Source organism: Ananas comosus, linkage group 22 (assembly GCF_001540865.1).
Source record: "Ananas comosus cultivar F153 linkage group 22, ASM154086v1, whole genome shotgun sequence".
In the NCBI taxonomy this organism is placed as follows: domain Eukaryota; kingdom Viridiplantae; phylum Streptophyta; class Magnoliopsida; order Poales; family Bromeliaceae; genus Ananas; species Ananas comosus.
Genome location: NC_033642.1, coordinates 1,724,674 through 1,747,098, shown reverse-complemented (window position 1 = coordinate 1,747,098; position 22,425 = coordinate 1,724,674). Strand labels below are relative to the sequence as shown.

At 38.5% G+C, this 22,425-nt stretch overlaps 3 protein-coding genes across 11 annotated transcripts; 1 reads left to right on the top strand and 2 right to left on the bottom strand.

Annotated features, from left to right (window-relative positions):
• On the bottom strand, positions 257-5,162 carry LOC109726952 (U3 small nucleolar ribonucleoprotein protein IMP4). The gene is made up of 9 exons (XM_020256777.1): positions 5,001-5,162; positions 4,820-4,903; positions 3,206-3,315; positions 3,052-3,102; positions 2,388-2,531; positions 2,219-2,308; positions 1,786-1,892; positions 764-848; positions 257-659 (listed from the first exon to the last, which is right to left on the bottom strand). The coding sequence occupies exons 1-9, from the start codon at positions 5,110-5,112 to the stop codon at positions 561-563; spliced, it is 882 nt and encodes a 293-aa protein (XP_020112366.1). The 5' UTR covers positions 5,113-5,162; the 3' UTR covers positions 257-560.
• LOC109727044 (vesicle-associated protein 1-3) lies at positions 12,147-19,594 on the top strand. 8 transcript variants are annotated; one of them, XM_020256910.1, is made up of 10 exons: positions 12,147-12,472; positions 13,503-13,573; positions 13,708-13,789; positions 14,734-14,849; positions 14,947-15,102; positions 15,233-15,277; positions 16,117-16,201; positions 16,690-16,767; positions 17,515-17,627; positions 19,460-19,594. In XM_020256910.1, the coding sequence occupies exons 1-10, from the start codon at positions 12,421-12,423 to the stop codon at positions 19,466-19,468; spliced, it is 807 nt and encodes a 268-aa protein (XP_020112499.1). In that variant the 5' UTR covers positions 12,147-12,420; the 3' UTR covers positions 19,469-19,594. The 8 variants fall into 8 exon arrangements, with proteins under 8 accessions (XP_020112499.1, XP_020112498.1, XP_020112501.1 ...); XM_020256909.1 differs by having other exon boundaries at positions 16,117-16,212; XM_020256912.1 differs by lacking the exon at positions 19,460-19,594 and adding an exon at positions 18,225-18,413.
• LOC109727047 (L-lactate dehydrogenase B-like) lies at positions 19,255-21,621 on the bottom strand. 2 transcript variants are annotated; one of them, XM_020256917.1, is made up of 4 exons: positions 21,301-21,621; positions 20,184-20,532; positions 20,037-20,119; positions 19,255-19,931 (listed from the first exon to the last, which is right to left on the bottom strand). In XM_020256917.1, the coding sequence occupies exons 1-4, from the start codon at positions 21,505-21,507 to the stop codon at positions 19,479-19,481; spliced, it is 1,092 nt and encodes a 363-aa protein (XP_020112506.1). In that variant the 5' UTR covers positions 21,508-21,621; the 3' UTR covers positions 19,255-19,478. The 2 variants fall into 2 exon arrangements, with proteins under 2 accessions (XP_020112506.1, XP_020112507.1); XM_020256918.1 differs by having other exon boundaries at positions 20,037-20,147; positions 20,188-20,532.

Here is a 22,425-nt window from a genome sequence, read left to right as displayed (position 1 = left end):
AAACCAAAGCAAACAGAATTAATTCGGTTTGGTTTGGATTGATTCCTTTGATAAATCAGTTTGGTTCAGCTCTGGATTTTTTCAAAACAAAAAATTCGGTTCGGATTGAGAATTCCCTAAAAACCGAACTGAAAAAAAAAAAAAGGCGAACTTCCGAAGACATGTCATGTGCCATTCAAAATGCCGAATCAAGCAATTTGGTTTCAAACTATTGTGGGGAGAGGATCACTAATGCAAATAGTTGTGTTGGTTTGTATGGTCATCAAAGAGAGATATTACAATATAAATGTTAAGCTCCTAAAATGATAAAACATGACAAGGCAAAACATACCGCATCCAAAGAACACGCAAAACGTTCTCTCGGTAATTCCTTTCTATGAGAACCCATATTTTCTACATAGTGACGAAAGACAACATGAAGTGTAAAGAAGTTGCGCACTTGAAAGCGACTTGCGAAGCATAGAGCAAATGAAAATTTAAAAAGATGGCGCCCAAAATGATACAGTAAAAAGCATAAATAAGAAGACAAGCGCGAAATAATATGTAAAGCAGTACGCACGCTACTCTCCAAGGAAATTTCGATTCTTGGTGGTGTTCATGAACGGTCTAAGTGCCCACTCGTTTTGGGCTTCGGTTTGTTCGACTGTGCCTAGCTTGATCTACACAGGAGATACAGAAAAATGGTAATTTTAGACTCGGCAACGATCGCTTTTATAAAGGACGGAATATAGTATGCACTAATTAGTCAGATAAGCTCGCTAACCTGATAAAGCAGTAGCTCGAACCGAGGACCGACCTCCTTCAACTCGATAGATTTCGGGCCGTCGCGTTTTTCGTAGACATGATGCCTTTACAGACAAACCAAATGTACGTGGGTCAAATATGAAAGGTGATACTAGCAAATACAAGCACAATTACTAATTCAACTTGTCGAAAATAGGGACACGCTTGCTTGCAATAAAATGTCGAAACATACGATCAAGCTCTTGTTAGTACCAGAGAAGGGAAGTAACCTACCATCAACCACTTTACCAGTACTGGCATTTAAGCTTTCTGAAGTTTCAAATAAATGGAAACCTACATGGCATCCAAGTTGGGAAGTTTTTTCACATAATTGGAGTGAAAGCAACTTTGTGCCATTCTTCCGATGAGTGGCAGTGAATCTCTCCAAACAGCAACTCAATTTTTTGCAATCAGTTCCCTCTACTATAAACTCATGTCAATGTTCTATTAAATTATAATGATGAGGACGATCAAAGTCTCTCGACACTCCATGGAGATCACCTAAAATTTAGTCTGCATGCACCAAGGAGTGCGCAATGCAACTAATAGGAAAACCTCCAATATTCAAGGTGCTTAGAAGAAGTCCTCCACTACAAATTGAAAACTTGGCATCCTTCAAATTTACAAGAATCAGATGAAAAAAAAGGGAAAAAAATTGACATGAGAATAGAAAGTAACATAATGAAGGACTGTGGTAACTTGTTATTGTTATATGTATCAGATTTATCCTCCATGAGAATGGCACTGTGCAATCCAGCATTAATCTAAAGCTACTAAAATACTATTCAACAAATATACTTTCCACAGTTACATTTGTTTTGTTGAAGATCTGTAGTCCATGGGTTCAGAGGGCTAAAATGATGGATAGTTCAGTACATCTCATTACATTTTTTACAGTCATTCGTATTAGTCAATATTCCATGATATGGCTAAATAAATCAATAAAGAATCAATTATGTAGATAAGGTAACATACAAAATATAGTAACATGTAGGCACAAACCTGAATGAGATGTAATTGGTGTTATTGGCAAAAGTAATGATGCGTTTAGAATCTGGTTTTGGTACAGGGAAGAGATGTTTCAAAATATTACTAGTCCTTTGACCAAGCTGCATGAAGAAGACAGAAAAGAGTTTAGCGAAAAGATATACAGACAAGAAGCGAATTTCCCTGTTATAACCACGGTTGTAATTTTTCATACAACTACAACAAGTGCAGACCTAGCTCATTAAGCAATCTAATAGTAGGTTTCTTTAAGTGGAAATCAGATAGCTGATGCCAAATAAAAAAACAACTTTTCATAAATTTATGGATTTGCAGCTTTTATAATGGGTGATTGCATCATAAGCAGTTTTACAAGAAGAAACTTCCATTGTATCAAGTGCGGATTATATTATTGACTTGAGCTATTAAGGTGCTGAAAATAAGCAAGTACCTGCTTAGAGAACTTATCAAAGATTAAGTGAGGATAAGCCTCCGACATCGTTCCCATAGCCTTCCTTTCCTTAATATCATGTCTTGTCACCTACCACCAGAAATTGAAAACCATGCACCGAGTAATTCGAAGCAACACAAACAAAAAACAAGGTAATACATGTACTTACCACATTGAATAGTCCAAAGTATGCAGTTGGACCAAATGGCAAATGGCAGACAATTAAACCATCAGGCGCGCCCCGATGTTCATGCACCAGAATAACATCAGTGAAGTCATGTGCACGACAAGACTCGATAATTTCTGAGATCACCTATAAAGAACTAGTTTTGATGAAATAAAGCAAGCCAGCCAAATATAAAATTTAAACCAATTTGATGCCATGCACTAGCAATTAGCAAGATATGTCATGCACTAGCAAAACAAACATCAAAATATGAGAAATATTGGGAAATTGAAAATATTAAACTCTATCTACAGTTAATAATTCGGTACAAAGCAAAGTTGCATAAGCAAGCGACCATCCAAAAGTTAACAGAGTTCTAGCAATGGGAAGATCAGTTTTAGCAGGGAACAATCAATAGTCACATAGGAGTAGATTAGATGAGAAGCTAATTTTTAGTAGGAAAGGTGAAAATCAGTAGATGTATGAATTCGAGATACGTTGCTCCAATCAAAATATTGGCACCATTAGATCGAATGATGGAAACAGACATAACAAATACACACAGAAAGGGTACCTCATGCAAGGGCTACCCTTTCCCTAGCATGGACATGTTTCTTACTTCCCAACTGAAAATAGTTAACAGCCACAATAATAAAAGAAATGATACCTGACCACCACGATTCATTCTTGTTGAGTTAGGAAAGACAATTTTTAGTTCCTGAAATAAAACAATATGAATGTTCAACTCAGTGACAAGACTAATAAATGAATACAATCGAAAAGAAAATTATCTTCCATAAGAATAAGAAAAGATTATTCACCTTCACAAATTGAGTTAAGGGTGCACTTGGATTGCGAGATGTGGTCAACAAAATTTTTGGATCCTTTTCTGATGCAGTGGCATATTCATCATCAATGAGAGCTCTTGGCACTAAATCCATCACCAAAACGACAAAAGTTCAGTGTGCATATAGGGTTTGCATGAAAAATTAGTTATAATCATACACATTAAAAAAAATATGAACAGTAACAGTTCAATATATGAATCGTGCATGCGTGAATCATACACATAAAAGAAATATGAACAGAATAACAATACAATATATGAATCGTTCGTGTGCACGCGTGTGCGCGCGCGCATGTGTGCGTGCGTGCAAGCTACTGTGTGCAGGTGCGTGCAGGTGTGTGCATGTGCGGGTGTGTGTGTGTGGGTACGTGCACGTGTGTGCCTGTGCGTGTGCGTGTACGCGCGTCTGAGTGCGTGCATGTGTACATGCCTGTACATGTGTGTGCGCACGCACATGTGCCGTGTAAGTGTGTGAGGTGGGTGAGTGTGTGTGCGCACGTGCGCACGCACTCTCGCATGTGTGTCTATATTAAACAAGTAAATATACATGCAACCATGAGTAAACATAACAGGAACTCCAATGGAAAAAATTGAACTAATCTTGTTTAGCAAAGTGAACATAGCAAATCCGGCATATGAAACCAGAGCACAGACTGCATCATAAAGATGCACAATCATATTTAGATAATCAAATTCTAAAAATACATTTTTCTGGAACTTTCTTATATGATCATTCTGCAAAATTTCAACTATCCCTACAAAGTACAATTTGTGAACCAAACTGCTAAATGTGGCAATTCAACTTTTAAATGATCATCATTGTTGAATTTATAGTAGAAACGCATTAGAACTTGATCAAATTATCTCAAGCAAGTCATATGGGCAATGCATCAAGGTGACCCATTAACAACATGTTTCATCAAGTTTAGTCATAACTCATAATGAGGAAGGGAGTCCATGCTGCCTCAATGTCACAAAAGATACGGGTGAAAATGTACAGAACTTACTTGAACTATAGCATATTTTGAAACGGAAACCTGAACAATAAAATTTTGATTGTATATTCTTGTAGCTTTTTTGAAATAAGTATCTAAACTTTTACTACCTAACATTGGCAGTATGTGCGCCATTTTGATAGAATATTCTGCAATCTACCAAAATGTTCAGTAACCTGTGGGAATATTATGTCAAAATTGTTGTAAAGCGAAAAAAATAAAAATTTCAGGAATCTATTTCAAAATCAAAGGTCAGGAAGTAAAGTGAAAATTTCTAAATTCCAGGTAACTACTTCAAAATGAGCAGTAGTTCAAAGTTCTATATATTTTGACCAAAAATAGGCAAAGAAAATCCGACATGAAAATTGATTCCGATAGCTACGAAAACAAGGGATTTAGAAACAGTTACCAAGTTTCAGTTATATGTGGAAAGAGATGGTTTGAATGGAATGGAAACTACTAATGATAGCAATGCCAAAGTTAAGTTGCCACAGGTACAAGGGCGGTAAAATCTCCAAAAGGAACACAATAATCCAAGTTATTTAAATAATTGATTTCAATTTGAGGAAAAAATAAAAGGAATCTATCCGAACCTGCGGTGTACTCGTCCTCGAGATCGATCTCCTCACGGAGCGCGGCCTCTTCGTTCCGGAGCTCGGAGGGTATCGGCTTCCCCTCTATCCAATCAAAACCCTCATCACATCACAATCCAAAGGAGATAACACACGAAAAACATTAAGGAAAATGAATTAAGAGGGGTAGTTTGGATCTAACCTTTTAGGGCTTGGTCGATCTTCCGCTTCTTCTCGTATTTCTCCCTCTCCTTCCCGTCCAAGCTCTTGCGGTACAAGTACTCCCTCCTCAGCCGCGTGTTCCGGCGCAACATCGTAACCCTACCTCTCTCTCTCTCTCTCTCTCTCTCTCTCTCTCTCCAGAGAGAGATCTCAGCACCCACCCACGTGCGAGCTTACTACGGAGGGGAGGGCGGTGGGGAGCAGGNGCTTTCAAGGGCACCGGAGGAGGAGGCGGCGGTGGCGTGGGGTGGGAGAGGGCCGGCGCCGGCGAGGAGCCGCGGCGGAGATGGTCGCCGAGGAGGAGGAAGAAGAGGTTGTTGAACTGGGGACGATCTCGCGCAGAGGAAGCGAGGGTTCACGAAGCGGAGGGTTTTAGGAACGGCGCATGTCCCCCGGGGAGGGTTTTATTGCGAGTTAAATTGCATATGTGTCCCTACAAAATAGCGAAATAGTATTTTAGCTGCAATGCAAATGGATTCGGAGTGGCAGTGGTTCCGCTCCGATCCGCAATGGAATAGGAAATGAAAAATAATAAGGTTCTATGTAAACTTATCGAATAACAAATATATCCCCATAAAATTTAATTTTTATTTTTATTCCTATAAATGTTTAGTGATATTCATATTTGCCCCTTTGCTTTATTATCGCTGGAGCGCTTTTTATTTTTTAACAGCAGTTAAGTGAAATAATATTTTTGCTCTTACAAATATATTCCTCCAAAAGAATTATGCAGAAATATCCTCCCCAAAAGTATTTTATCCAATAATATAAGAAAGGTAAAAAGATTAATTTAACTCATTTACTAATCAGAATTAAATATTTTACTCATGATTAACTATATTTTTCTTACGGATCCTAACAACAGTGTATATTTGTAAACTATAGGACTTTTGCAAGGATAAAAGTAAAATGTTGAATTTTGTAGGAATATATCTATTATTCAATAAGTTTACGGGGAGTTGTATGCAATTAACCCAAAATAATAAATTGATTTGAGGAATAAATCGGACCATTTTAGAATGCTGAAAAAAAATAATCTACCCTAAATCCACTCTTTGTTATTATTTTAGTTTTAAATGTTATTGATTCCTAGCATAAATATAATTAAAAAATAGTTGCTTCAATTGTAATATTATTATTTTAAATTTTATTTTCATTAAAATAACAAATATTTAATTATATTTAAAATTAAATTTGAATAACAAAAAAAAAAATTGGCAGGACAGATTTAGGTCGCCAGTAGAAAGCAGATTCTTAGATAGAGCAGATCATGAGAGAAATATTTTATTACATTACAACGACAGTGGGGATATAAGGTAGCTGGACAAATGGCCGAATAAATCTATCTGGATTCATCATATTCGCATCACTAGTTTTAATTATCAAATATATCTCTTCAAATTGCATAATTACCAAATAGGTGCCTTATCTTTATATGACTGTCTAAATTAACCTCTTTTTTCAACAAAATAACTATCAGACCCTTGATAAATATATTTTAAATTATATTTATTATTTTTAATAATTTTATTGTAACTTTCATTTTATTCTACATGAGGTATAAATTTATATGTTCTAATTTTTTTTTTAACAAAGCTGTTTTTTAAAGGGCATAATGTTCTAACAATGAAAATTTAACTACAAACAACAACAAAAAATAATAGTCAGAGATAAATTTTTACATTTTGCAAATTTAGAGAAAAATATTTGATAATTAAAATATTGTAAGGATCCGTCTCAAAAAGAAAAAGTGTTGGAAGGATAAATCCGCAACTTTAAGTCCTTGTAGGGATACTTATGAAATTATCCCTTTTATTTTCTATTTTTTATAGAGTATATCTTCATTTTTTTGTTATTTTGGGGAATGATGTAAAAAACCTCCTAAAATTTAGCAGGTTTCCAAAACGGCGCCTGAGCTTTTAAGTTTCAAAATTTGCCCTTTAAACTTTATCAAATAATTCAATAGGCTTTTCTCTTCAATCAAACTTATTAATTATATAACCATTTTGATCACACGTTTGGCGCAAATTCTCTTTAGATTTTACAAATAAAAAAAATATTTTTTCTTTTAGTTTTAATAATCTATACTTCTATATCCTAACACTATATCATTTGACACTTTCATCAAATCCCACGTGGCACCCCTTCCTCTCCTTCATTCCACGTGGCGAGGCCTCTAGTGGCCCCTCTCTCTCTCCCTACCTCACCAGTTGGCTCTCTCTCTCTTCCCCATTCTCCTACCCGAGCCTCTCTATTTCTTCCCATCCCCTCCTACCCGAGCATCTCTCTCTCTATCCCCCTCCCTTCCAACTGGCGCTCTCTCTCTTCACACCCTACCCCTCATCCCTGCACCCGGTCCTCTTCCGGTCTTTCTTCCTGGTCAGGTCAAGACACTGCTTCCGAATCCATTGATTCCCAATCCGTAGCTGCTGTGCCATAGTTACTGTTCTCGAATGCCCTGTTGCTGCAAGAATGCCCCCCATTGACTCCTATTTGGAAGAGGAAAGCTCCCAGGTTCCACATCTCCCCTTTCTACTGTTGGCTCTCTCTCTTTACCCCTCTCATATCCGAGCCTCTCTCTTCCCCTCCCCTCAACCCCGAGCCTCTCTCTCTCTTCCCCTCCTCTCCAGCTAGCGCTTTTTCTCTTCACAACCCACTCCCTCACCCATCTACCCGATCTTCTCTCTTTCTTCTCTCATTCCCCCTTTACTGCTCGCTCTCTATCTCTTTTTACCCCTCTCCTATCCGAGCCTCTTTCTTTCTCTTTCCCTCCCTTACCTCTAGCTGCCCCCACTCCCCGATCATCTCTCTTTACCCTCACCTGATCCTTTCTCTCATTTCTCTCTCTATTCGACCCTCCTTCTTCTACGACGCCCGCGGTCCGCTCGGCCTGGAATAAAGTGTAGACCTAGGTTCCTAGGTCGGGTAGGTTGCAAGTGGTTTCTCTATTAGGATTTGGTTAGATTTGTAGTTAAATCCTATTTAGATAAGAATTAATATTTAAATCTGTTTGAGATAAATTAAGATTTAAATATTAATTAGAGGATAAACCTAACTAGATTAGAATTAATATTTAAATCTATTAGAGATTGATTAATATAGATTTAGATATTAATTAAAGTATGAATCCTAAATATATTAGGATTGGGGTACGTTTTAAGTTGAGCATTATAAATAGGCATTGTGGGTCTCTTTTTTGGGGGAGTAGTACGGTTGAGAGCCTGGAGGTGTCGTACCAGAGAGAGAAAAAGAGAGAGAGAGTTATTGAGTGCACCTAGTGCACGGGTGCGCGTGGATGATTGTTTTTCTTTATGGATTTATAGAAGACGAGAGAAAGCTTCTGTTGAGGAGACGGGTTTATGGTAAAAATCCGATTCGACGCTTCGGTTGCGGAATCCCAACAATCGATATCGGATCCACAGCAGTTAGTATCGGAGCGGGTTGCGGATTCACGAGATTCGGTACCGGGGCGAGTATCGGATTCCCAACAAGTGGTATCAGAGCCGAAGGTTACCGATCTGCGGGAGAGATCGACGGAGATGGCCACGAAATTCGAAATCGAGAAGTTCAACGGCAAGAACAATTTCGGATTGTGGCAGATTAAAGTACGGGCGATCCTCGTACAACAAGAGTTAGATGAAACGTTGAACGGAAAGGAGGTGAAGCCGGCGAAGGTCACGGATGCGGCATGGACGAAGATGGAGTGGAAGGCACTGAGTACGCTTCATCTATTATTAGCAGATGAGGTTCTTTACAACGTAGCCGGCGAGACGACACCGGCGAAATTGTGGAAGAAATTGAAAGATCTGTACATGACCAAATCCCTGACGAACAGATTGTATTTGAAGCAACGACTGTTTACGTTGCGGATGCATGAAGCGGCGAGCCTACATGATCATCTAAATGAGTTCAACAAGGTGGTGGCCCAGTTGACCAGCATCGGAGTCAATCTGGATGACGAAGACAAGGCGTTGATCCTACTATCTTCGCTACCGACGACATATGAGCATCTAGTGACCACGTTGCTTTATGGCAAGGAGTCCATAAGTGTGGAGGCGGTCACGGCGGCACTTCTCTCGAAGGAGATGCGGAAGATGACTCAGGAGTCAGGCACGCAAAGTCAGGATGTAGGACTGACTGGTGGTGACTGCGAAGAAGGAGGTGAGAATATTGGCGACCGGATATTGACAGAAGAAACCGCTATCTGAGGTAGAATACTTTTACTGTCACAAGAAGGGGCATATCAAGCGCAATTGTCGAAAACTTTAGGATGATCTGAAGGAGTTAAAGCGACAGAAGGAGCAAACTGTCGTGAACCAGGACGAGACGGTATCAGCGATAGCGCAGACAGCAGAGTCGGAGATGATCGATTCTAATGTGCTGTATGCGGCGACCGGAGGTGCGAAAATTTCGGACGATGCGTGGGTGCTCGATTCGGCATGTTCTTTTCACGTATGTCCGGAGAAGGAGTCTTTTGCCACTTATAAGGGCGATCAAAGGTGGAAAGGCGCTGATGGGGAACGGGACAGCGTGCAAAGTATTGGGAGTCGGCATGGTGAAAATCCGAATGCACGATGGGGTCGTGAGGACGCTGACAGGTGTGCGGCACGTTCCTGGATTGAAGCGGAATTTGATCTCGTTAGGCGCATTTGGACTCGAGGGTGGCGATATTTCAGCTTAGGTTGGAGCTATGAGGTCCGAAAATGAGATCGGTCGTATGCGAGGCGAACAAGCGTAGAACTTATACGTTCTGAACGGGGAGCACAGTCAGAAACGGGAGCGAAGAGCGTTTGGGTTCAAAAGTTCCGCGGATGTGCAATTGCTCGAGACGGAGCGACGGATCGCGGCGACATCGAGCGGTAGGAGACAAGCTCAAGGTGGAGCTTGCATGGTGAGCTCGACGTAGCGCTTGAAATTACAATCGAAACCAAAGGTGAGAATGTTAGGATTGGTTAGATTTGTAGTTAATCCTATTGGATAGAAATTAATATTTAAATCTGTTTGAGATAAATTAAGATTTAAATATTAATTAAATCTATGTGCATAACTTTTATATATATATATATATATATATATATATATATATATATATAGAGGGAGAGAGAGAGGTTGAGCTATGATACTTTTACAAGTATCACCATCATGGTGCTATTAGGTTTTAAGCTATTGGATCTACTTTTTGATTATTAATAGCCTTTGGATTAAACATTATTCCACCTACCACCACCTACCACCATCATCTCAACCTCACATCTCTCCAACCAAGGGCTAAAAACACACAAGTATCACCCCCATGATACTTTTACAAGTATTCTAGCCCTACTATATATATATATATATATATATATATATATATCTCTCTGGATCCAAATTCGCATTCAAAGAGAAAAAATTAGATACAAATATGATTTTGTTAAAAATCTAACTGTAATCCATAGTTTCAATTCCCATACATGATTGTCACATTCTAAAATTTTCCTTGGGTCTTAGGATGACTCGGCACCCCAAGCTAGAAATGGCTCCCTAAGCATGCCTAGGAATATCAACGGGTCGAATTCGGAGCGAATTTTTTAAAATTCAAATTAGAACTCGACTCCAAATCTGAAATTTGAATTCGAATTCGAATCCGATGGATTTTAAAAATTCATATCCAAATCCAAACCCAATAAAAAATTCGAAACCTGAACCCAAACCCAAATCCAAAAATTCGAAACCAAAACAATTATTTCTCTTTTTAACATTTCAAAATATATTATATTAAATTAAAATTTTTAAAATATAAATTCAAATATAACATCAAATTTTTATATACATATTATATATAATGTAGAATAAATTCGGATTTGTGTCCGGTTCGGGTTGGGTTCCGGTTCGGATCGGGTACTGTGAAACAACCGTTGTACTCTAAAAGCTTAAGCTCCCCCTCACGTCTGGGCTCGAAACTTTTTAATCGGTCCATGACGTGGGCTTGAATTAAATGGAAGGAAATTAATATGCTAGGAGCCTGGCATGACTCGAACTCAGGACCACCTGCTCTGATACCATGTGAAACAACCGTTATACTCTAAAAGCTTAAGCTATTAGAGAACGGTGTTTTTAAACATTTTTATATTTAACAGGTACAGTTAAAATCCATATTCGAATTCATATTTGTCGGGTTTTTGTTTTTGATATTGTTTTTATTTTTGATATTCATATCCGAAACCATATCCGTTTAACATCAGATAAATTTGCTCCATTTGGATTCAGGTTCGGGTTCGGGTTTGAGTTCGGGTTTGTATAAAATTTCGGTATCCGTACTCATCGACATTCCTAAGCATGCCCAACCTTCTTTGGTCCATAGGTGACGTGGGGAGCCCGGTCCACGTAAGAATTTCTGGCTGCTCCTTTCGCGAGATAGATAAAGACACTGCACATTTTGCCAGCTAAGCTCATTGAAGCGCCACCGGTACCAGCTGGAAAACACCTTGTATTCCAATTTTACCCTCTGCCCTCACTGCACAACAAGAAACTATTGCATGCACCCGGTGCACCGTGAGCCACATAGCTAAAATCTTTCCACATAGGTTTTCGGAAGTCTAAGTTAATGATTGTTTAGTTGTATAGAACTACAATTACTTTATAATTTTAGTTACTTACCGAATTAAATATAGCGCTTGGTTTAGCACAGTTAAATCCGACTACTGCAGTTTCAACTGCATGCGAGACTCAATTGCATTCTTTAAAACAATGTTTGATCATGGTTGATTTAAAAATAAATTTGCCTACTAAAGCATATTTTAAATTATTTTAACTAATTTATACTTACTAAATTTGTAAAGATAAATGACACATTTAAATTTTAAAATTAAAGTGTAGTTAACTAACTTAAATTAAATAAATTGAAAGATTTGGTAGCTGACTGAAAATGGCCTATAGTTTAGATAAGTTCAGTACATTTTTACTTCAATTTATGTGAATGAGATATACGAATACACCGGGTGCAGGGAATGAGTTCGACAACATCAGAGAAGCTCTCTTTTTCGCACCCTCTCTCATAACACGTGAGTCACGTGACCACCGTGGCAGTGGCATTTTCGTCATTTCAACACTTTCACCATTATTATTGTTGTTGTGAGATCTCACCATCTCCTTCTCCCCCTTCCACACCTCCTCTCTCTCTCTCTCTCTCTCTCTCTCTCTCTCTCTCTCGCGATCGATCGATCGATCGCGATCCCGTTCTCCATTAATGGTGGACGAGCCCAACGAGCTCTAATCGAGAAGAACGATCTCTAATCGAGCTCGATCGTCGCCTCCTCGGTTCTATCGACCTCTGGATCGTCCGACGAGAAGCATTTGTTTGTTCTACATTGTGCTCCTTTTTGGTTAGATTTGGTCGAGATCTACGAGGATTAGGAGGGATGAGTGGAGGAGGCCTCCTCGAGATCCAACCAAACGAGCTCAAATTCCCATGTAAGATCCGTTTCTGATCTGTTTCTTTTTTAACTCTCCTGTTGATCGAATGGGGTTTCTAGGGTTTTTTAGGGTGAGATCTTGTGTATCTATTCGTTTTTGACGCCTCTTATCATCGTGATTCTTTGATTGGTATGTCTCAATTTGTTGATCTCATCCGTAGAGAGTGTAGTGTTGGGGAAAATGGTGAATGGTAGTGTACTCATATTAATTTGTGGTTAGAGAATCTGCAGTTTACTTCCCTGTAGTTTTAAGTGTAGTAATATTGTGTAGTAATATAGTGCAGTAAAATGCTAGATTGTGCAACCCAAATGCTACAGGGTTGTAGAGTGCCAACCACAAGTTGAAAAATTTATATTTTACTATCTTGTAGTTTTAAATTGGAGCACTTTGCTACTCCTTTTTAGCAATGTTCTTTTAGGGAAAATTAAAATAGAAATCACAAGGGGTGCAAAGTGCTGTACTTTTGACCATAGGATAGTGAACTACAAATATTCAATACAAAGAGGGCTTTTTGAAGTTTACTCTTTCTATATCTAGCAAGAAATATCATTCTTTGGGGATTCTCAATGAGATTTTTTGAAACTAATAACCTCTCATAATAAATGTATTTACACATATTCCCTTGTAAATTTGAAATTTGGGTCCTTTTCCTCCACTATGTTCTGTTTGTCCAGGCTTCAATAGCTCAGATATTAGTAACTGAATGCCAAAAGATTGTTATATGGTAAAAATTGGTGGATAAATAGTTAAATACCTCTTAGATATTGAACCAATGGCATGTCATAGCGGGTGGTTAAGTCAATTCAAAACCTAACTTCCAACACAGAAGATCGTAGGAGCAAATAAATGATAATTTCCAGGGTATTAGTGCAAATGCACACTTCTGAGGGGCATATGCACAAAAGCATTTATTGTTAAGGGGCATGTATGCTAGAACCTCATTTTCTATTCCGTACATCGTCTTTTGCAATATTATCACTGACATTGATGACTTACATTTGGTAAAATATTGTTTTATCTTGAGTAGTTGAGTTGAAAAAACAGAGCTCGTGCTCCATGCAACTTACGAACAAGACTGACCAGTACGTTGCTTTCAAGGTAAGTTTTAGCCCTGGATCTATTGTCTTGCTTGAAAATTCAATCCAAGTTATCTACTTATCTTTCCTTTTTAAGTTGTGAATGCTGATGGTACAAGACTTTTTATCAATTTGTTGTTAATATTTTTATTGCAGGTTAAAACAACCAACCCTAAGAAGTATTGTGTCCGCCCCAATACGGGAGTTGTTTCACCTGGCTCAACATGTGATGTCACAGGTGAACTCTCTTCTGTCAGAAAACCAATTACACAATATTACTAGGATTGATAAATTGAGCATTATGCACATTATTAGTCTGGTCTCTCTAAGACAAACTTCCAAAATGAATCCCATGGTTACAGAAAGATGTGCTGTTTTCCGTTCCTTACTCAACTTCACTCTTGTAGTTAACCCCAGCTCAAGTCAATCTTCATTTTTGCTAGGTGAATTAATATATATGAACCCTCAAAAGGAAAACTATACAGGATCTGTCACTTGAGTCCTCTTTTTAGCTTTGTTCCTATATCTTTCTTTCTGTATGTTGTGAGTGGATCTTTCCCAATCAACTCTTGCTGTACAATTCTAGATCTTCTCTATCTCTTTTGACTTTACTAACTCAGGTTGCCTTGCCCTTAGGAATAGGGGATGACATCTCATGGTATACACAATTGTATAATCTCAAATGACCATCCCTGGTTTTCTCGATTGAAACCCCTTGCATTTCAAAGCAAACATCTTTTCTCTCATCTTTCCTTGTTAACCACTCATTCACCTAAGTGTTCTCATCTCTGTTGTACTCGTTTGCATTTCCATGTCCTCTAACATGATTCCTTTTCCGTCATCCAACAATGGGTTATTAAAACAAAATGATCGCAATAAGCTTTCTATCAACAAATTGCTCACAATAAGCTTATTGAGAAATATGTTCTAGTTAGATTTGTGGATCACATTATCTTTTGCGTGCCTATGGAGGTTTGCAATATCTGAACAATCTTAGAGATTGACACAGACTACGAGTTCTATGAATGTTGAACGGGCTGTATTTCCTAAAAGTAAGGAGTAAAGTCAGGCAATTTCTAGTGTTCACTGCGATTCTTGTTGCACGCATATTTTGCATCGGCCAGCTGAATTTGAAGTTGTTAAAGTCTCATTTCTTTCTTTCTTCGTGCTTGGGTACTACAGTTACAATGCAAGCTCAGAAGGAGGCTCCACCTGACATGCAATGTAAAGACAAGTTTCTTATACAGAGTGTTGTTGCAGAGAATGGTGCAACTCCTCAGGACATCACCCCTGAAGTGGTAGTTAACTTTGCCGCTCTTGCTACCTCTTCTGTTTCTCTCTCATAAAATTTTTTTGTAGTGACACGGTGTTTGTTTTGCCAAACATACTTTCCAGTTCAATAAAGAAACAAGTAAAGTTATCGATGAGTGCAAGCTGCGTGTTATTTATGTCCCTGGCAATCATCCCTCACCAGTTCATGAAGAATCAGAAGAAGGAACTTCCCCAAGATCATCCATGTTGGAAAATGGGGGTCGAACTCTATTTGACTCTGTAAGACCTGCCTTTTCTTTGGGTTTTTCAAATTTTCGACTGCTCCATCAATAGATCATTATTTAGTAGGACTTATGTAATTCTTTTTCGTTCAAACTTATCATGTTGCATGCAACGCTTAAAATTTCAGGCATCTAGATCCAATGATGAACCTGTAAAGGAGAAGTCTTCAGAGGTGAATTTCCTTTTTCTTTCTCTTGCTAGTCTTGGTCCTAAATCGTGTGACTCTATGCATGTTTCAATAGTTTTGCACCTTTTCTTCCTTGACTTTGAGCACTGAAGCTTTACTTGATACGGCTTAAGTGCCTACCCTCCATGGAAGAGCAGAGCGTGGGCTTAAAAATTTACTAAAAATGACCCCTATATGATGCTACATACATAGAACTATATGTGAAATGAATCAGTAATGTTTAGAACTCTTAAATAATCTGTAATCAAAGTTTATATTTTCCACGTCTATATCTTTGTCTTTGAAGTTCCAACAAGTGGTTGCCATTTTTCTGTCATTTTACTCACTATACTAAATGAGAGTTCTATTTTCCTGTTGACATATTTAGTCTCAACTGCCTGATTAATAGGTCATTGTTACATGGCAGGCTAGGTAAAGCAATCGAGAACTAATTATTTTCCTAGATTTATTTTGGATGCAGAGATCTAACACTTCTTCATGATGACATAGGGATATAAAAGGCCCTCAAAGTTTAATTAATAGAATAAGATCACAAACTTGATTTGTCAAACAGTGTGTCGAACTGTATCACAATTTAATATGACATCAAATACTATTGTTCCTAGAATTATTTTCTATGTAGAGATCTACAACTTCTTCATGATGACATGAGGAAATTAGAGGCTCTTATGTTTAATCAACAATATAAGATGAAAAATCTGATTTGTGAAATAGACTCTTCAAACTTGATCTCACATGCCACTCACTTTGCAGTATCAATATTGTTGGATATGCATGCTTTGTCTTTCTATTAACAATCTGTTATTATGTGCAAACGTTGTTAGAAAGTTAAAAAGTTCAGATGGTCAAAGAGAAGCAACATGAGCACCCAACATGATGGCAAAAGCAACATGAACACCCAACATGATGGCAAATTTTCTCTGTTTTACTTTTTCTTACAGTTTGGAATAACTGTATCAATTGTCTCCCATTATGTCTTGATTACTGTCTCTTGGGCCTCTTGATGTTGCCTATCGCGCACTTCATATTAGGTAGTGTGTAAAATCAAATGGTTTTTCACATATAAATGCTTTAAAGAGCTTGTTTGCAATTTTACTGTTAGGAAGGAGAATATAGTACATGCAGCTACCAAATGCAAACAGTAGCAAATAACTTGGTCTAGAAGTCTGTCACTTGATATTTTTTCCTATCAACCGTTCATAGTCACATAATGTCTTAAGACATTGAGGCGTTGTTCATGTTAAAGTGTGAATGCAATTTTGACTTTTAAATGGTATTCAACAAAAACCATCTTTGCAAAGTTTCAAATGGCACTTGGCTAATATTTTCTCAAAAATGATTATGCGGCAATTTAGAGAAATTTTGGTGGCTATAATTGGATTTTTGGTTTTTTACAGGAGCTGGACATGATTTCCAAGTTGACCCAGGAGAAGACTTCTGCCATTCAGCAAAATCAGAAGCTCCGCCAAGAGTTGGTATGCATCTTATTGCTTCTCACTTAGAATCGAAGCGCTCAAATACACACGCGCGCGCACACACACACACACATGAAAGCAAAGGGGGAGTAAGGATGAATAAACCTAAAGTTATCGTGCCTGTATGAAGACGACCTATAATAGGAGGGTGCTGATCTTATTTTCCTTACAAGATTACAATGACAAAAGAGAATGAAATGGTTCTAATAACCTCTTCTTCCTCATATTTTTGTTTCAGTTATGAAGATAAATGAACTGCTTCTCGCTTTTCTCATTCTCACAAAGTTTCTAAACAGTCAGCCACAAAGCCCGAAAAATTTACCGAAATATTATCATTGTCCCTAACAAAAAAGAAACAAACAAAAATTAGGGAAACTTCAATTGCTTCTTTGAAGCTTGCTTGCATAAGTGTGCCCTTCTAGCATCATATTTCTTTTAAGCAAGGTTTTAATTGCCCGTCGGCACGAACCGTATCCACGGTGCCGTACCGTGCCAACAAGATACCGGCACGATACAGATCCCGTATCAATGGCACAGCTCAAAACCCTCTATTCTTTTTAAATATTTCATGCTATTATGTATCGGCACACAAGAATTTTTTTGACCAGCACGCATCGACATGGCTCGGCACGCACCGTGCCATACCGTGTCGGCAAGTTTCCGGCACAACCCCGTGCCACGGCACTTAAATCCTTGCTTTTAAGTTTTTATACATGTATAACCTTAATCTCTGCGACATTTCATCAGGAACTGCTAATGAGAGAAAAAGGCAAGCATCACGGTGGCTTCTCCTTCACATTTTTGGTGCTTGTGGGTCTCCTGGGAGTTCTAATCGGGTATCTTATCAAGAAGACATAGAGGTAAGCAGCTCTCGGATTTACGTTATATCGCGGAACTTCAATACAAATTGTAAAAGAATGTTCTCAGTGTTCTTGTATGTGCCATATGTTGATTCATCATGTTTTAGGTTTAAGATACCGAATCGATTTTTAAAGACAAAATTACATATTGTTTGGGAGCCATGATACTGCACAATTTTACACTCCATTTCCAGTTACTGAATTGTTTCCCTCTGCTAGTTTGAATGCTGAGTTATTACCAAATTCTAATTAACTACCGTTTTAAATTTGCCAAGCAGAGGTTATTAGGGGTCTAACAAATCTCCACTCCAATATGAAAAGGATGGGTTGCATTTAATAAGAATAACATTGATATAAGATTAAATCTCTGAATTCGATTATAGTATTTTGAATGATAAATTGATCTAAAATATTAAGAAAATTAAACGTGCTAAAAATAGAGTAGCTTCAGAATTAGTTATTCTTGAAAAGTGGGACGTCACAAATACAGTATAATTACTAGCAAATGAATGCTCATTAAATTGGACAGCAAATTATGAGTCTTGGATGAAAACTATTGGCCCAAGAAAAGTTGATGCTGACTAATATTCGATTCAGCTGACGTGACGAATGAAAAGACAACATGTGCAACGATCACCGCCACATAATGGGTAATTTGGTTGGAGCGGAATAGTAGAATTTTTGAAAATTCTAAATACTCGATGGATTACTTATCGTCTAATATCCGCTCGCTTTGGAAGACCTGGGATTGTTTCTGTGTTTGTTAGTTTATGTGTTTTATTTTTTTTTTTTAATTAGCCGTTCTCTCCCGAGGCCCAGTTGTCTTTTTTTGTAGCCGAGTTCAATTTCCAAATGAATAAAGCAGTAGCATGCTACTTTCTCTCTCAAAATAAAAAGACAAATGGAGTTAGGACGGGAATGATTAAAAAGGTGATCGTTGCCTAGATGTAAGATCACCGCTTTTACATTTCTTTTTAGGCTAAATTACAGAAAATTTTTCTGTCAAAATCTTATTTTTTATTTTTCTCCTCTGTCATTTAAAAACCTACACTTTGTTCTCTTATAAAATAAAAAAATATTCATAGGGGGTACGTTGTGAACTGTGATGATAAAATAATTATTTTGCCCTTCACCATTTTGCTCTCATCATGTTCACAGGAGTGAAGGCTCAGGCATTTTTGGCATAAAAAAATATATAATAATATTTTATAAACGGAACTTTAAAGGATTACTAACGGCAGGAGACGAAGTGAATATTTTTAATTTTATAAGTGAGCAAAGTGTAGATTTTTAAATGACAGGAGGTGAAAGTGAAAAATCAAATTTTGACAGAAAAATTTTATATAATTTAGCTTTTTTTTTTTATTTTCAGTATTTAGTGTGTTTCTAAGGCTTGCTTTTAGTTATTTACTGTTTTTCTAAGGCTAGCTTTTAGTTTTAAGAGTTTCGATCCTTAGTTTCTCTGTAATTCAAGTCCTAATGTTCTGCAATCCTTGTAACATTCCTCACTTTAATTAGATTAATGAAATATATGTAGTTCGGGTTTAAGTTCAACGGAATTTGCACATTTTAACTGTTTACAACAATGAAATTGTGCAATCCAAACACAAAATTTACGCATGTATAGTTGATTCTTAGCATATACACGTATTAAAATGGGCTATTTATTACATGGAAGAGTCAGGATGCAGGAAGAAAAATTAGAATTTTTTTTTTGGTCTCTTAAGGAAGTATGTATTTTTAAACAAATGCTCCAAAATAAGATCGTGCCAATATAGAGACAACAAAAGGCAGATATTAAATACGTAGTGTTATTAATAAAGCTTCTTCAGATTCAATAAATCTAATCGGTCAATTGGCGAGACCGAGTTGCTGCTGAATCTCCCAGAGGGTCTGGGCGGACTTGCGGAGGCGCTTGCCCTCCTCCTCGGTGAGCTGCACGGAGGGGATGCGGATGACGCCGGAGCGGCCGAGGACGGCAGGGAGGCTGAGGAAGACCTCGCGGTCGTCGGGGATGCCGTGGAAGCCGCTGGCGAGGAGGGAGATGGGGTGGATGCGGTGCTGGTTACGGAGGAGGGACCGCGCGAGGCTGGCGACGGAGTAGCCGATGGCCCAGGAGGTGTAGCCCTTCAGCCGGATCACCTCGTAGGCGCTGCCGACGACCGCCTTGCGGATGCGTTCCAGCACCGCCTGCTCGAACTCGACGTCGCTCTCCCGCAGCGAGCTCAGCATCGGCACGCCGCCGATGCTGATGCTCGACCACAGCGCCACCGAGCTGTCCCCATGCTCCCCTACCATGTACGCCTGCACGCATACAATCATACATGCGTGAGCATTTGTACAAATGCAGTGTAGTTGAAAATACATGCAGTTGAAAGTGCAGCAAATATAGGATAAAAATGAATTTACCTGGACGTCCTGGGCGTTGACCTCGAGGTGGTCGGCGAGGAGGGAGCGGAAGCGGGAGGAGTCAAGGTTGGTGCCGGATCCGATAACCCGGTTGGGCGGGAAGCCGGAGAGCTTCCAGGCGACGTAGGTGAGGACGTCGACGGGGTTGGACACGGTTGGGCGGGAAGCCGGAGAGCTTCCAGGCGACGTAGGTGAGCACGTCGACGGGGTTGGACACGACCAGCAGCAGCGCGTCCGGGGAATGCTGCGCCAGCGGCGGCACGACGGTGCGGAAGAGCGCGACGTTGCGGTGCAGCAGGTCGAGGCGCGTCTCGCCCGGCAGCTGCCGCGCGCCCGCCGTCACGATCGCCAGGTCCGACCCTGCCGTCACCGCGTAGTAGGTGCCGGACACGATGCGCACCCGCGGCAGGAACGCCGCGGCGTGCTGCAGGTCCAGCATCTCCCCCCGCAGCTTCTCCGGCTTCGCGTCCACCAGCGCGATCTCGTCCGCCAAGTCCTGCAACGGAAATCATTCGCCACCAAAATTCAAAACCTCCTACTCTGTTCTGCTCTCCTCTGATGCCATTTTAAATTAAAGCGTTTCCCACTGGGCTACTGCACTACACTTTTGAAAACATTAACGGAGGCCACCTCTGTTCTTTCAAAGTTAGTTTTCAATGATAAAAAATTTCATTCATCAATTGACTTTGACATAATTTATAATATTAAAAATTATATAAAAAATTTAAATTTTATAATTTTTTAAATTTTATTCACCTAGTAAACAAGTATTCTTAAAAAATAAAAATTTTATTAAAAAAAGAATCAATTATTTTAAGTGTTGCGAGAGATCCTTTCGATACTAAGTAGTCCATATTGCCAAATTGTTTTCGATAGTGAGAGATTCTTTCGATTCAATGATCAAAACATATTCTACGGTGTTAAAATTGTATAAAACAAGTTAAATTTCATAGTATTTTGACTTCGATTGTCGAGTGAACTGTGCAGCCCCAAAATTCAGCACCCACTTTGTCTCTCTACAGCCAAAGTTCGAATTGAGTGGAAATAATTAAAATAGGGGCTTAGTTTATTTACTCCGGACAGTTATTCAAAATTTTTAAATTTATTAAATATGCAAAAATATTTAAATTTTTTTATAAAATTAAACAAAAGAATATTTTGATGAAACAGAAATATATTTAAATATATTAAAGAAACATTATTATTCAATCCATTGAAATAAGTATTTAAGCTTTTAGAGAAAAACGATTTATTATTTTGCGACCTGGGTGAGGATGGTCTGCGCGATGGCCATGCCGACGTTGCCGGCGCCGACGATGGAGATCTTGATGCGGTGGTTGGGCTGCGACGGGGCGTCGGCATCGCCGGCGGCGGCGGAGGAGGAGGCGGCGACATCTTTGATCTGGCGGAAGAAGGCTGTGGTAGCGGCGTCGCTGAAGCCGAGCTCGGAGAGAGAGGAGGTCTTCTTCATTTCCTTAATTTTGTTGGGTGAGAAGGGGTGGTGGTGGTGATGGGTTGGGAAAGAATTTAATTATTTAATTGTTGATAGTTGAGTTCATTATGCAGTTACAAACTTACAATACATATATAGAGAGAGAGAGAGAGAGAGAGAGGGGGTGGGAAACCGAAACCGGTTTTCGGTTTTTGGTAAACCACCCTGGTTTTTCCGGCTCTTTTTTTTGACTGGTCATTGGTGAAGAAGAAAAGAGTACGGAAGTCATATTTATATTTTAATTTTTCACCATTTTAAGTTGGGAAAACTTCAAAAAAATCCCTGTAGTTTCGTTGTTTCTTACTTTGCCTCCCTTTGGTTTAAAATGTAACAATTTGCCCGCCCTTGGTTTTGTTTTTATCTTTTCGATAGCTTTTTCGTTAATATTTTATTAAATTATGTACAAAAAATTTCAGATACCCATCTAGATTTATCAAATATTCACTTTAGTACTCTTTAATTTTAACTTTATCATTGATTTAAGAAAAAAAATAATAAAATTAATAAGAAAAAAAAAAAAGAAACCATAGGGGGACAAATTGATACATTTAAAACCACAGGGGGGTAAAGTGAGAAACTACGAAACCACAGAAGAGGTTTTTGAAGTTTTCCCTTTTAAGTTTACGCACTCAGCTCATTTCTCTCGTATAGTATTACTGTTATGTCTATTTCATATAATTTATTATAAAATAATAAAAATATATATTAAAAGGTTATCTTTCTTTCTAGAATAACAAGCCAATTACATTCCTTCTTTTCAAATAAAAGAACAATAAAAATATTTTTTTACAATCATGATGGGACATATATTCCCAAAAAGAGACATTTTGATTAATTTGTTACGCCACGTTACCAATATACCAGTTGCATTCCAGAATTTTTCCTAGTATAGGCATA